The following is a 15085-nucleotide window of genomic DNA, read 5'->3' on the forward strand; positions in this document are numbered from 1 at the left end:
TAATCCGGCCTGGTGCGCAGACTTAGGACACATTCACATCACCCCTTTTGATTCGAATCTGATTCTGTTTGCTTGGAAAGTCCACTTCGTTTGGGGAAAAGTGAACGTGCCAAACGAATTATGATTTGGACCATAGAAGCGGACTTAGTCCGCCTACAAACACAGGTCTCAGCGTGTCTCAAGCAGACCAAATACAGGAAGCGGACTTAAAAAAGAAAAAAAAGCAGTCTTGTACTGCATATTTCATAGCTTTGCATTGTGGGTAACTCCCTAGCGATGGCATTAAGAGTCCTCTGCTTCGTCTATTGTTCATACTGCGGTCATTGTTACAGTGTATTTCTTCAAAATACTTGCATGAGACAAAATTAAAAACCCAAAACAAAATAGTTTCATGCTCCATGTTTAACTCACTACAGAGTTTTCTTCTCGCGGGTCTTGTCCTCTCGTTTTCTAAATAGTACAGCACCACCTTTGGTGGGAATGGGATTGGCTCCAGTTTCCCCTCGACCCTTCATCGATTAAGCGGTTATGATAATGACTGAATGAATGAATGAAGGTAAAGAAACAGCTTCTTGAAACTGGGATGAAAGCAGATGAACATCTTTTTCCTGGTTTCTTGAAGTTGTTTCACCTCATATGCGAAACTCTTCTTCAGCCTGAGACTTTATCTTCAACATCCAAGACAAACAGTCAGTTTCCTTCAGTCAAGCCTGTAGGATTATTGACTCTGTATCAGTCACATCTATGCATTCCTACATGCTGAAGGGACTTTTCATGGGTAGTGTGGAAATAGGGTGAAGGGAACCAGTTTGTGGCTAAATTACATTTTGCAAACGTTTTCTGTTTGATTTGGGTTTTTTTTTTTTTTTTTTTTTATCAATGTGAAGAAGTAATGTGTTCTGGCAAAAACTTACTTTTTTTTAAAAAAAAAGTCCATTTCACATCAAACAAAACCTGTGTCTTTATGCAAGTTACTGTGATTCAACTTAAAACTACATTTGAAGCCACCTTCAGAAGACTGAAGATACATACAAACTTTAAAGGATTGATCCATTATGTTAACCACAGACTGTTTTAAAAAGCTGATCAGCAACATGAAAGGCTCTTCCTTGCTGCTGTTTACTTCAGCCTTACTTCTCCAAGCTGATCTAAAGATTGTGGTGAGGAAAACATTCCTGCTTTATGTACTCCTGTGTGCAGACACCCAGCTGGACGTAGCCAGCAGCTCTGTCATATCAGTGACCAGACGGCTCTTTTGATTCTGAAATGGAAAGTCTGCTCCTCGCTCTGTCATCTTAATCTTCAAAGTCTTTCCAAAGAACTAAACCTCCTTAGTCACTGCTTCTGGACAATGACCTGCACCTCCTGGCTCAGACACACACATACACACTGATTCACATGTGCATCTTCCTTGGAAATGGCCCATTGCAATGTGGATCTCCATGAGACAAAAGACAACAAAGCAAATGTTTGATGTGGTGTTTGTCATGATCCTGTTCCATGTTTCGACTCAGAATACTGGACAGGGTATGCTTCATTTGTTTCCTGTCAAACAGCTGCAGGGTGACAGGGCTCACTCCGTGGTTCGGCTCTTAACTCGGATGAAGGGAAAAACATCAGCTTTACTTGCCAAACTTGTGTCTTTTTAGTTATTTTTTTTGCAGAACATTCATCAGAACTAAGCCCGAACTATCTGTCAACTTTCCTAAATTTTCTTATGTTTTTGCCTCCAATTCTGCAACACGTTAAAAACAGTCAAACGTTTCTTAGAAGTGGCCTGTGACTTGTGTTAAGCGCAACGTCGCCATCTTCTGGACAGCTGCGACAATCACACAATTCTGAACAGTCATATATAAGCAGATAAGACGTTTAAAAATGCAAACAAATACAAGCATTGGAAACTCGCATATCAAATCATCTTCCCTTATATCTTATATCTTCTCTATTTAACTGGACATATATACTGCATTTGAGGTGCTTCTGTGTTTCTATGGTGACGTCTTGAACTTCCTCTCACTTCCTGCAGTTGCCTGAATTTAACACAGAAGTCATTGTCACCTTCATTGTTCTACCTTTTTTGTTTTTCCAAGTTTCCCCCACAAGTCAAACAAAACGCTGACGGAGAACAATGGTTGTCATTCAGGGTTTGAAAAGACAAAGGGATGTCCCGATCCCGGGTCACCTCCAGGTCGGCCAAGTCCCCTCAGCAACAGCGTGATTAATGCAAACACAGCGTTACTATGGACGCTAGGACACAATCAGTGCTTACACTTACTGGGGCTGACCCAGGACAGTATAGCACCCTGAGGACATGGACGAGGGACCTGCTGCTGAGGACAAAAGGCTGGATTACATAGCAGAATATGTGCTGAGAACTCTGAAAGTGAGTTGGGATAAATGGCAAAAATGCATGTCCAGCGAGGACAACAGGCAGGTGTTGGAAGAGTTCCTGGACAAAGCCGAGCGGAGGACTCTGGTGGTGTCTGTGACTGCAGCCGGACAGCTGGAGCCCACCGCCTCCTTCACCTCCAGCTCCAAAAGCAAAGCGGTGTACTTTATGAAAAAAGACAAAACAACACTGCGTCCAGAATCCATGAAGGAGAGTCTGGTCTACGGGGACTTGTCTTACGCTCCACTGGAGCAGTTTTCTGCTCTAGTTGAGGAGGTAAGCAGCAGAGCAGAATGTGTTAATTATTGTTAGATACAGGGAGGCCTGATGAACACGAGCAGATATTCACAACAATGCTGGATCTGTGTGTGTGTGTGTGTGTGTGAGGGTTCACATTTACATAGATGATCCTCATATACTGGTGACTCACTCCAGTGTAAATTTAATTTACTTTATAAAAATTCTCAGCTCTAAATCCTAGCAGTACAGAAACAGGTAAATCTGACTAAAACCAGTTGTCAATTGCCCCTTTTCAACACAAAAAGGGGCAATTTTTCTGAGACTACATTGAAAGAACACGTTTTAAGCATTTTTAAATAGACAGACGTAGACTTGTGAGCATATTTCTTTAAAAAAAGCAAATGCTTCAAAATGAAAATTTATTTATGGGTAAAACCTGCCAAGTGATAAAATATGGGTAGCCGAAATGGCTAAATAGTTTCCTACTAAACTGGAATAATAGCTGAACAACGTCATAACTAAGTAATAAACTATTAATAATCATTTCATTTTAGCGGCTGAAGTCAGCTTAAATGTCGAGGAAAGGTTGAAATAATTTGCTTTATTGTATCTTTGTGGTACTTTGATTAGAAATCTGACTTTACCGGTTCCAATAGCAGGTTTATATATATATATATATATATATATTTATATAAATATGTGTGTGTGTGTACTCTTTTATACAACGGGCATCTTTAAGCTGTATTTAGATGGTGGGTGTGTTTATTTGAAAGTCATTTTTACTGGTCAGACAACATAAGTGTATTTCTTTTCTTGAATAAACTTAAAACCACAAAAATCAATGAAAGCAGGCCAGCTACATCTTCATAAGATCCAAATAGTTGATTATATTTCTTCAAACAAAGAACATATTTGTAAGTAAGAAGAAACTGAAACTATGGTTTATTTAAGAATAAAACCCTGCTTGATATTGGAAAATAAGTTATGACCAAATGTAAGTTGTTAGCTTAGACTAAAAACAATAACTAAATGGTGGAAATGTAAAAATAATGGATTAAACATAAATTCATAGAGAGTAATTTAAATGTTTTGATAATTTATGTATGTTTTTTCAAATTAATATAAAAAAACTCCAACTTGTTGAATGATATCAGCTATAGTTAAAAATAAGTGTAGATTGAACATGGTATGCTTTTGCTTTTTGTGGCAGTCTTAATAATGCAAGTAAACTAAGTTTATAATATTAAGTTTAATTATGTGTAGGGGAAATTATATAAATCTCAAAATTGTTAATAAATTAAACTAAGTGATGGAATATGGGTATTAGTGAAGGCTAAATCGAAGTTGTTGGCTAAATATGGCAAAAAGCGGTAATAGCTTAAATTTTGAATGATGATCTAAATAAGTTATAGTTATTTATGAAGTTGAACATTTAAAAGTCAGTGGTTTTGTTCTTTTCTGTGAGTAACAAACTGGAAAGAGATGGATAATTATTAAGTAGCTCAAATGAGCAACATAAACATTTGGAATGCAGCTATCGCTAAAAGTTAAATGTTGAAATGGTCATATTTTGCTTGTTGTGGTAGTTTCTTAAAAACTTCTACCAACATTAAGTTTAACTATGAGGGGAAATTTAATGTTTTTAGCAGCAGTAATTGTGTTATTGGCATCTTTAAGATGTGTGTAGCTCATGTTAGCTTGTAGCTAAATAGCCTTCTAATTGGTAAAGTACTTTAGTTTGAATGTTTGAAGTATTTTACTTGAGTGCTTTTATAATATCCAGTATTATACTGTCCTATTTCAGCGCAAAAGATGGGGATGCTATTTTAACTGTAGTAAATAATATTAGAGTCACAGTTACAGGCTAATTTACCATATCACTGGCTAAACTTCCATTCAATCTAAGCCTGAGTGTTAGCATGAAAAACAATATGTTTAATAAAACACTTAAAAGAAAAAAAAAAGACTTTTCTTGTTATCTTTTACCATTTTATACACAAAAAGCAGTCTAAAATGAATGATTCAGTTGTGTTTCAGAGAACATTATTCCCTTTCACTCGTCCAGGTTGTGGCTCCACTGCTCTCCAATAGTAAAAACCATGCTGAGTGGCCACAGGTTGTGTCTGAGGACATCAGGCGCCACGTTCATTCCCTCAAGACCAGAGTGTTTGTCGTGTCAGGCCAAGTCCAAGGCAAAACCCTGCTGCCTCTCCCTGCAGGGTCTGAGAGAGTAGAACAAGCTGCCCTGGAGACAGACAAAAGGTAAGCAGGCTGCTGTGACATAAGGGATGACATCAAGGCATCATTTGTCCTGCTTGTACATCCTGAAATGGTTCACTTCTGAAACATCACAGGGGGGGAGTGGTGGATAAGAGCATTATCCACTCCTTAGAGTCTGCAGTGATTGAGTGGAGCCATCAGATCCGCACTATCCTGAAGAAAGACTCCTCGGAGGCTCTGCTAGAAGGCAAAAACCCCACACCTCACACTGAGCTGCTCTTCTGGAAGAACAGGTCAGCACCTCTGTTATTATAGAAGTCAAGTAGCTACTGGCAGCTTCTGAAAACTGGTTTCAATGTCATAACTGGGAGAAAACGACCCTGCAGGATGTGAAAGTTGGATTTATGGCTGTTTTTACTTGTAATTACGCAAGTTTCAGAACATTAGTCCTACCAAGTGAAAACACAGTTTGCTGTCCACTGCTCTCTTTATTTCTGCTTAAATCTGTTTCAAATGCAGATTTCTTAAATTAAACATATTTAAAACATGTCCATCGCACTTTTATATAACTACCATACCTCTCAACCATGAGAGAAGGAAGCAGGTCCTGAATTCATAAACAAACATGCAACGCAAAGATGCTCCATATTTGCAAACTGCAGTATGAGAGCAAGTTGTAAGGTCCTTGTATAATCCAGTGGTTGTTTGGTTTTGGAATAAATAAACAAACTAAAAAAGAAAGCCAACAGTAGTTTATATAAAAATTAAATGTGTCATCTCATTTGGCTTACATTTTTTGTGGGCATTTGATTGATGGTGCTGAAACAATATAAGGAAATATTTCAGTTAAGATTATTAGATGAGTTCACCACAGTTTTAGACATGAGTTCATCAAAATTTATATCACTTCCAGCACTTTCTTTTTTAAACATTTTTTGAATAATCAAATAATTAAACTCCATTTAATGTTAATAGACCATTCGTATTTCATCATCTTTTTTAAAATAATGTTCAAAGTAATTATTTTCAAGTTTTTTAAACACAAAAAAAGCTCCAAATATCTAAATGGAATCAATCAGTTGTGTTTTCAAATAAAAAACAAAGAAAAAATACTTAGGTTGTCATTTCAATAGGAAAATAAAAATAATAAATGTGAAGGTATATGACACATATAGTATGATGTGCAATAACCTGCAAACCAGTGCATACATATGTTTTAATTAGTATGTTTGCTGTAGCAATAAACAGGAAAGGAAATTAATAGTCATAATTTTTTAGAATTCATTCATTCATTCATTCATCATTCATTCATTCATAAATTTTCTGAACTGCTTAATCCAATTCAGGGTTTATTTATTTATTTATTTATTTTTTCTGTCAGGGGGAGTGAGAGGTGACTGAGATGGGAGGGAGTGGTATGGGGGGGTCTCATTTAATGTTACCTGAACTGATTCTGTAACTATTTGCTCTGCAATAATGAAAAAAAAAAAAAAAAAAAAAAAAAGAAAAAATAAAGTGTTCAAAAACAAGAAAAAAAAAAAGAAAATACAAATCTAAGCAAAGAGGTAGAGGTGAGAGGGGGACTGTAAGCATGATGGTGGATGATTGACATCTAGAGAATTCCGACCTGCCTGTAGCCAAGAGCTAACCTGGCGCTAACAGGTCCTGACCAGCTAACGGCGGTAAGTGGCCTCTTGAAGCGGGAGATCAGGTACCTGTCAATCAAAAGCACACACCCCTAATTATGCCGAATTTTGCGATGAAATTATTCCTATATGGAGGAGTATAAGAAAAAAAATCATTCCACCCACAGTAGTCATGAAGGTAAACCTGACCTATTAAGCCTAGAATGGTTTTGTACCAGGCTGTAAACATGTTTATTTCTGCTGTAAACATGTTTATTTCTGCTGTGAAGTTGGTCTTTTTAACATGGGAGTCTATGGGGATTTGCTCTTTTTTGGAGCCCCTAGTGGATAAGGGGGGGGGGGGGGGGGGGGGGGGACTGCAGTGTTTGGCACTTCCACATAGGCATTCCACTTTTAACCACCAGATGTTGTCACTTGGTTCCAGCACACCTGACTCAAAAGAATCAGTCACTGTGCAGAACTTTGTCGTCTGTTGGATCCATTTATTGGAAGCCAAGTGCTTCCATTAAATGTATTAATGATAGCAGATGATTTTGTATTATATATGGTTGGTCACCTTTAAGAGGTATAACCTGGAGTATCGAGGCTCCATGGACAGGACTATATGTATTGGCCATTTTTACACATTATACATTTTCCACTGTCAAGGTGCTCAGCAGTAGGATGAGGACCTATACTAACTAAACCAAAGCTAAACCAGCTTTGCCACCAGTTTGGTCACATTTTTCTGTGGGATGGCATGCCACAACCATTCCCCTTCCTCAGCCAGGAGTTGTTGAAGGTCAAACAGTCTGGTTTAGTAGTGTAGTTGGGTTGGCTGGACCACTGCTGATTTAAATCAATGTGCATTTAGCAGACATGTGCAGAGCGTGTCTAAGTCTGAGTCAGGTGTGTTCCAGCAGGAACACTTGAAAAACCTGCGGGAAACTGGTCCTCCAGGACCAGGGTTGGGGATCCCTGGTCTAGCACTTACAACACAGCCGAGCTCATCAAGCTAGTCTGAACTCACAGCTGGTTGTTTAATGGTCTCCACATCCAAATTCTGGAGGTTTTCTGTGACGATCCTGGCTCTTTGGGAGGGACTGCTATCACCCCAAAGCAGTGGTTTTCAAACGACCCCCACGTGATGACTAAGTGATTAATTCTGTAATAAATTAGATGTTTCATCCTGCAGCCATCTTCTAAATGTAAAGCTGGAAATCTGTCACAGTCTTTGTATATATGAGGATAAAATGCTTTTTGGTGGATTCAGTTCACTGATGTAACAAAAACCTGCATGCCAAAAATCAGCTTCTCTTACTGAGATATCGCCAAATTCAGTTTTTTAAAATGACGTCTACTTTGTTATTTCACATGTTTATCTCAGCATTCATGGTGTAATTCTGACAGCCCTGATAAAAAAAATATCAAGGTTATTTGATAGATACATGCTTTTTTTCCAACCCTCCATGCTCAACCCCAAGTTTAAGAACCACTGGCCTAGAGCATGGAGGTAGAACCCTGGTTTTGGAGATCTGAGATCACCACTGTCCCAGAATCTTATTCTAACCCAATCCATCCCAAAGTCCACCGCTGGAGGGGCTGCAGGGCTAATCATTCGCAGGTGTAACATCACATCACTAATGCACATATACATGTGTGTGGAATCCACCAAAAGTCTAGAAACTTAGCTAAAACTGAACACAAAACATTTCTATGACCAGCAAATACAAATAGGACAGTTAACGAAGGACCAGGTAAATAAAGTCTGTAAAAAGATGTAAACACAAATAATGGATTCCTGTGTCCACCCAGCGTCATGTAAACAGGCAATGAATTTATGCTTTATGTTTGAAAAACATCTTTACAAATCCTGTAGGTGCCGTCTTGCCCCTAAAACTTCTATCCACATGGATAAAACCACATGTTGTCAAACAGCTACAGTTCCCTTGTGCTTTGGGAGCAGTTTCCCATCAAAAATCACAACTTTGTGTCCACTTAAGCTGGTTCCATCCTCCACGAGAAGCCAGAACTTTTTTCTTGTTCTCGAGGCTCCGAGAAGAAAATTACGCCATTTTGTTCTCGCGGACGTGTTTGAAGACAGTTCTCGACACACCAGGCTGGCAGAACTTTTTCTCCGAGAAGTTTCGTGTGATTGGTCGGACATTTGAGGTGGGCGTGGTTAACGCAGAAAATGCATGAAGCGGAGTTGCTGCTTCCGTGTTTTTACTGTTGCAGGTAAAAATGATTGTTTTGATAAAACAGCTGATGGAGATGGTGAGAAAGTACAAATATTTTTACATGTGGCGTTAAAACACTCGGACCCAGCCACATACACGACCTGCCCTGCCGCGGACGAAGTTGCTCTTTAAATATGAAACTAGAAAAGCACTCGGAGAGCGGAAACCTCCGCCAAGCACAATGTTAAAGAATCCTTTTAAAACATTCCTGGATCCAAACGGTGATCCGGATCACCACCAGAATTTAATCAGTTCTTCATTTTTACATTTCCAACAACTCTTAAAATTTTTATAAAACTCAGTCGGTAAACTTTTGAGTTATCTTGATGTCGGGAAAGATGTCGGGAAAAACATAACCTGGTGGAGGTAACAACTGGGTTCATTGCAGATAAAAGCAGACATCGCCCCCCCGCAGTGACCCCTGGCCGCCACAGACCTGCTTCTCCTGGAGGATGTATGGACCTGACAAAAAAGAAGTTTTTTCTTGTTCTTGCAGCCTTGAGAACAAGAACTCAGTTCTTGCTTCTCGTGGAGGATGGAACAAGCTTTATATGTGTTTGATTGAAAAACAACCCGTTCATCGTTCGGCATCACAAACATTTCCTGCTGTTGATGATTGATCGGATTGATGTAATATGATTCTGCTGTATCCCACAATTAGAACGATGGTTAAAGCCTCACATATTTTAGACACAGAGCAGTACAACCTGTGGAGCAAATTACGCACCTACCTGGTGGGGTATACACCATGGTATATTCAAAAACAAAACAATTTACAGCCTGCAAATCAAGTTGGGTAATTTATGCCTTTCAGTACTAAAGTTAAAATCACAACTTTCACAGATGGTGCTAAGATGTGCCAAACTGAAAAACGCCTCACCCTCTCTTTACTGAAACTCCCAAAAGATCCTTAGGGTGTAAGAGGCAAAATATGTCAGCTTCCAGTCTTACATCTGCAACTGTGATTATCAGCAGGAGGTTATTTCAGGGCTTTTGGCATATTTCTGGGGGGTTCTAGCCGCATGTTTAGCTGTAGCGTTCATTCTCCAGACATCTCAGCGGCATGATTCTGATGATGACCAGAGGGCGGGAGCACATGGCACCTGTTTTAAATTCGTTGCATCAGCTCAGTGTGCCTTTCAGGGTTTATTCTAAGGTTTTCTTAGTTGTTTACAAATGTCTTAATGGTCTTTGGCCTTTCTATTTATCTGAACTTATTTCAAATTATGAGCCCTCGTTTTCCGATACCGATCTTTTAAATATACCAAAAGTTGGAACTAAAACGTACAGCAAGACCGCATTTCAGTTTTATGTCCCTCGCCTTTTGGAACAGCCTGCCAGAGGATCTTAGCGCTGCAGAGACTGTCGATGTTTTTAAAAAAAAGCTCAAGACCCACTGTTTTAGTGTAGCTTTTACTTGAAATTTAATAGAAAAAACATAACCTGCTTATTTATTTATTTATTCACACATTTGTTTATTTATTTTTATTTTTATATTTCATTGTCTTATCTAATGTTATGACATTTCATTTTTACTTTTATGTATTTACATTTTACTTATTATACTTAATACTACACTTAATTATAGACTTATTTTTATTTAGTTGTTTAATCTCGTGTTTCTTTCTTATTTTATCTTTTTAACTTTTGGGCACCAGTGTTTTCCTCATGGGGATTTACACTGACTTTGCACTTTGAAATGCATCCAAGCGGTAACCTCCGGTGGTTAAAAGTGAAGCCTATGCGGAAGTGCATAAAACTGCAGTTCCCCCTTCATCCACTAGGGGCTGCAAAACAGAACAAATCCCCATGGACTCCCATGTTAAAAAGATCAACTTCACAGCAGAAATAAACATGTTTACAGCCTGGTTCAAAAATCCATTTTTGGTTCATAGGTCAGGTTTACCTTCATGACAACTGTGGGGGGAGTGAATTTTTTTCTAACTCGCCCATTTTAAAGTAATTTAATCTCGAAGTTCGGCATATTTAAGGGTGTGTCCTTTTAATTGACAGGTACCAATCTCCAGCTTCAAGCCAGAAGAACGTAGAACATCTGCGGTTTTTAGCCAGTTAACAACGTGACTTAGCTTTAGCCCGCTTACCTCCGTTAGCTGGGTAGCTCCCATTATCTCTGGGTTAGCTCGGTTAGCTCTTAGCTACAGAAAGCTCTGAGTTCGTTCGATGTCAATCATCCATCATGATGCTCACGGCTCCCTCTCAGCTCCACCTGTTTGCCCATATTTGTATTTTGGACGACACGCATGACGCTGCCAAGATGGCGACAGTAGGAACCGCCCACCGAGCTTCAATTCAGCTCTTCAGAAACCTACGGGTGACATCACACAGTCTCCATCCATCTCTATATACAGTCTATGAATGCTTCTATATGAAAAGTGCAATATAAATAAAGTTTGATTTGATTTGAAAGGTTACTAATGAGGCTTTCCACTCCTATGTGATACACCATCAGGTGTTATTAATGGGGAGGAATAAATTAACCAAGCAGATATCCTTACTTGTACTAATTTTGCTTTGGACCAGAACCATTCAGTACTATCAGTACCAAGCCATCTTTGGTGCACAGGAAGCCATAAAGCGTTTTTAAAAGGGAGATCAGGAGGGTCAAACCTATGAAAACAAAGGGTCCAACAAGTTTTTATAAATCACTCTGAGCCATCAGTCTTTATTCCAGATGTATTCTACAGCAGGGATCCTCAATCCTGGTCCTCAAGGGCCGGTGTCCTGCAGGTTTTTCATCTGACCCTGCTGAAAAAATTCCTGTCTCAGACTCAGACAAGCTCCGCACATGTCTGCTAAATACACACCGATTTGAGTCAGGTGTGTTGCAGCTGGGAGACTGAGAAAACCTGCAAGAAACTGGTCCTCGAGGACTAGTATTGAGGATCCCTGTTCTATGGCTTGCATGGTTATGAGGAAGGCTTCGCCGCAAAAGGTTTGACTAATCCAAAGGTTTTTTTTAATTAGTCAAACAAAGAAAGGAAACAGGAAACAGAATTTGACGACAAACAGGTGACTGCTGTGGAGGAGTGAGCTGGTTTTAAGGGGATGCTGATGATTGTGGGCAGGTGGGTCCATCTGGTGATCTGGTGCAGATGTGGTTGGAGATGGAGGACAAGCGGAGGGGTTGAAGGTGGAGTCAGGAAGGCAGGGCGTGACAACAGCTGTAAAAAGGCAGATTTAGCTTTGTTTCCATTTTCTCTGCTAAAATCTAACTGAAAATCCAAAATGACCAAAGATTTTTGGTTTGTTTTTTAACTTTTGAAACTTCTGATTGAAACTTTGGGCTTTTATTTTATTGCTTTATATTCAGCTAAAGTTTACCTTCTTTTTTCACCCTGAACTTCTTTTTTTCTACAGCGATGAACTTTATTGTTGATTTTTTTTAAAAATAAAAAACGACATTGTGTTTGCTCCAGCTGCTTAAAATGTCCAGTCAGAGCTTTTTCTAAAAACATCCCACAAACACTAATGGACTTACAAATAGTTGTTCCAGTTTAATACAGAATTTTTCCTCAAATGTAACAAAAGCCTTTTTGTCTTCTGCTTTAAGATATGCAGATTTGGAATCCATCCACTCCCAGTTAAACTCTTCAAAAATAAATAAGATGGCAGTGCTGTTGGAGGCTGTGGAGAGCAGCTACTCTCCTGCTTTTATGAAGATGCGACAGGACGTCCTTGCAGGTAATGAATTCTTAAGCACTAAGGCCTTGTTTGTTTGTTCTTTTTTTTCCCCATATGTGGTGAGTGAAAGTCGAAGAGAGATGATCATAAACAGGCTATTTCTAAACCATGTCTTTGCTTGGCAGCTTTGGAGCAGGCAGAGGACATTTACATCTGCTTGAAGCCGCTACAGCCTCTGTTTGAAGACTTGGAGAACGTGGAGTTTCCTGATGTCAAGGGTCAAATTCGACCTCTGATGCACACAGTGTGTCTGGTGTGGGCCAACTCCAAACACTATAACACTCCGGCACGCCTCGTTGTTCTGCTGCAGGAGACCTGCAACCTCCTCATACAGCAGGTCAGCTTTCTGCTTTTATGGTTTATCCGTTTTACTGCACAGTTGTGAGCTGGTGACACTTCTGAACTGCTCGTACCGGAGATCACCTGTCACCTCACAGATGGCTGCTGGTGCTGTGTGTTTGTTCCTTTGTTCATGATTTTCTAAAGGTTTACTGAGAAGATGCTTTTTTTTATATATATATATTTCTTTGCCTCAGTCATGGAGACTTTTCACTAACGCTGTCGAATTTCTCGTTGTTTAGTTCATTTTTGTTATTTTTTTCCTCCTTGAAGCAAACTTATGTGAAAAATAAATACTGTGCCAGAAATTCTCTCCCAAGAAAGAGCTGTCAGGCACCAGGGCTTGCAATAAGTAGCTAGGCAAGCCTGGGGCGAATTGTGCTTCTGGCTCTCGTGGATGTCCCTTCCCAAGTTACCAGCCTGATGACAGAGATGGGTTTGCATGGCAAAAAGCCTCAGCCCATACTGTGGAGATAAGCATAAGCACTCCTGTTAAAACATCTACAGTGACTCCTTTCCAAGCTTCTCCCAACCGGTAATGGAACCTGTAATCTGTAAAGTTCAGCTCAAAAACAAATACCTTATTGCAAACAGCTATCACAGGATGATGGACTGGTGACCCGGCCTCTAGCCCAATGATTGCTGGGAAAGGCTTTAGCTCCCTGCGACCCTTAACTGGACCAAGGGGTTAGGAAAATGAATGAATGATCAATATTGCTAACAAACGGTGCAACGACCTCGTTATGTACAGCGACCTCAAACTGATTCTTTGTTGAGGCACTTGAAAAAAATTTCAAGCTGATAAAAAAAAGCAACCCTGAAGCATGACACTGCCACCACCATATTTCGCAGTGGCCATGGTGTTCTAGTGACCTAACCTTTACCAGATGTGACCAAGTCCAGTCCTCAGGATCTACTATCTTGCAACTTATAGATGCATCCCTTCTCCAACGCATCTGCATCAAAGAAATGTCTTGTTTCTGGACCTCTGCAGAGCTGAAGGACATTTGGATGATGGAATTTAGCCAGTTGTTGAAAAAATTAATATTTTGGATAAAAGAAAACAAGAACAAATACATAAAGATGGTTGAACAAGTGTGAACAGCCTTACACCAATACTGTTGCAGCCAGTCTGGAGGAAGTTTAGCAAGCTTGTTTCACCGAGCATGAGGGACGGAAAGAATACTAAAGTATTATTTATTATCCCTGAGAAGTATTGACTTATTCTTTGCATCCCCCAGCAGGGGTTCTGTGTTGGTTATCTGTGTTGCTGATGGGGCTATGCTATTCTCCCTCACGCTTCGATTCAATTCTATTACAATTCAGGGTGCTAGGATTCACTTGTTAAACAATTAGTTTTTTAAAAGCATGTTTTTCCTCATTGAGGGTCTTACTTTCTCATTCTGTGGCTCTTATGCTACTTTATACTCCACTCAGGATCCATTAATTCAAGAAACCAAACCAATATTTTTTATTTATGTTGACTCATGAATAAATTCAACACATATCAAACATTTTTTCCATATTTTGGTCAAACTTTTTATGAAATCTCCAGAGAAAATTAGATCAACCAGCTACTTCTTCCCCTCCTCTAACCTGGACTGGGAACGGAGCTGCTGTCACATGTTTGTAGTGTTACTATTAGATTTTATTTTGGCTTTAAACAAGCAACATGCAGAAGTCTTGTCCAGGCCTTATCTGTTTTCATGTCCATAAAATCAGAATGTTTCCAAATGCTAGCTTTCCAAACTGATACGTGTCACACTGCTAGCAAAAGGCTAGCTGCTAGCCTCCTGCTATCTCTGTTGCTTACTGTTTGCAGGAGCGTGACATTTATGTTCCTGCTACACTTTACAGCTGTCATTTAATGACTATTAAAACTAATCATTTGAAAACATTTACTAACTGAATCTGCAAATGTTGCATGAATCAAATAGTGAATCGGCCCACGCCTAGTGGCAAGTATTGTCATGTACACATGCTGTCACTTTTTCATTTAGTTCCAATTGGTTTTCAGTATACTTCTGCTCTGACATAGCTTTGGTTTTTCAGTTCGATACGTAACAACAAGGCGGCTACATGCCACCCTGTTGTGATGTAAGTTCATCTACAGCATTGTCAGTTCTTCAGTCTTGTGCTGATGGTCTTGGAAACTCAGACTCCACAAAATCCATCAAGCTTAAACCTTCAACCAAACTGATGCCAACGTGTCTTTAGCTATGAGGTCTGCTGTCTGGTCTTCATGTCCAGCATCAAACTTACTTCATCTGGTGTCAAAGCTGCCATTGTCTTCTGATTTGTGGATGAACTTTCTGTTGGATGCTTTGCTA

The 15085-nt window shown here is 39.5% G+C and overlaps 1 protein-coding gene across 1 annotated transcript in view; it reads left to right on the plus strand.

Annotated features, from left to right (window-relative positions):
- Positions 1–15085, plus strand: part of dnah9 (dynein, axonemal, heavy chain 9) — a gene marked incomplete at both ends in the record, with an annotated part of 232712 nt that overhangs the window by 13278 nt on the left and 204349 nt on the right. Inside the window, 5 exons of the mRNA XM_079260636.1 lie at positions 2309–2665; positions 4695–4891; positions 4984–5142; positions 12286–12416; positions 12542–12753. Coding sequence (XP_079116762.1) covers positions 2309–2665; positions 4695–4891; positions 4984–5142; positions 12286–12416; positions 12542–12753 — 1056 coding nt within the window. The remainder of the gene's footprint in view (positions 1–2308; positions 2666–4694; positions 4892–4983; positions 5143–12285; positions 12417–12541; positions 12754–15085) is intronic.

Source organism: Telmatherina bonti (assembly GCF_933228915.1).
Source record: "Telmatherina bonti genome assembly, chromosome: 21".
NCBI classification, from domain to species: domain Eukaryota; kingdom Metazoa; phylum Chordata; class Actinopteri; order Atheriniformes; family Telmatherinidae; genus Telmatherina; species Telmatherina bonti.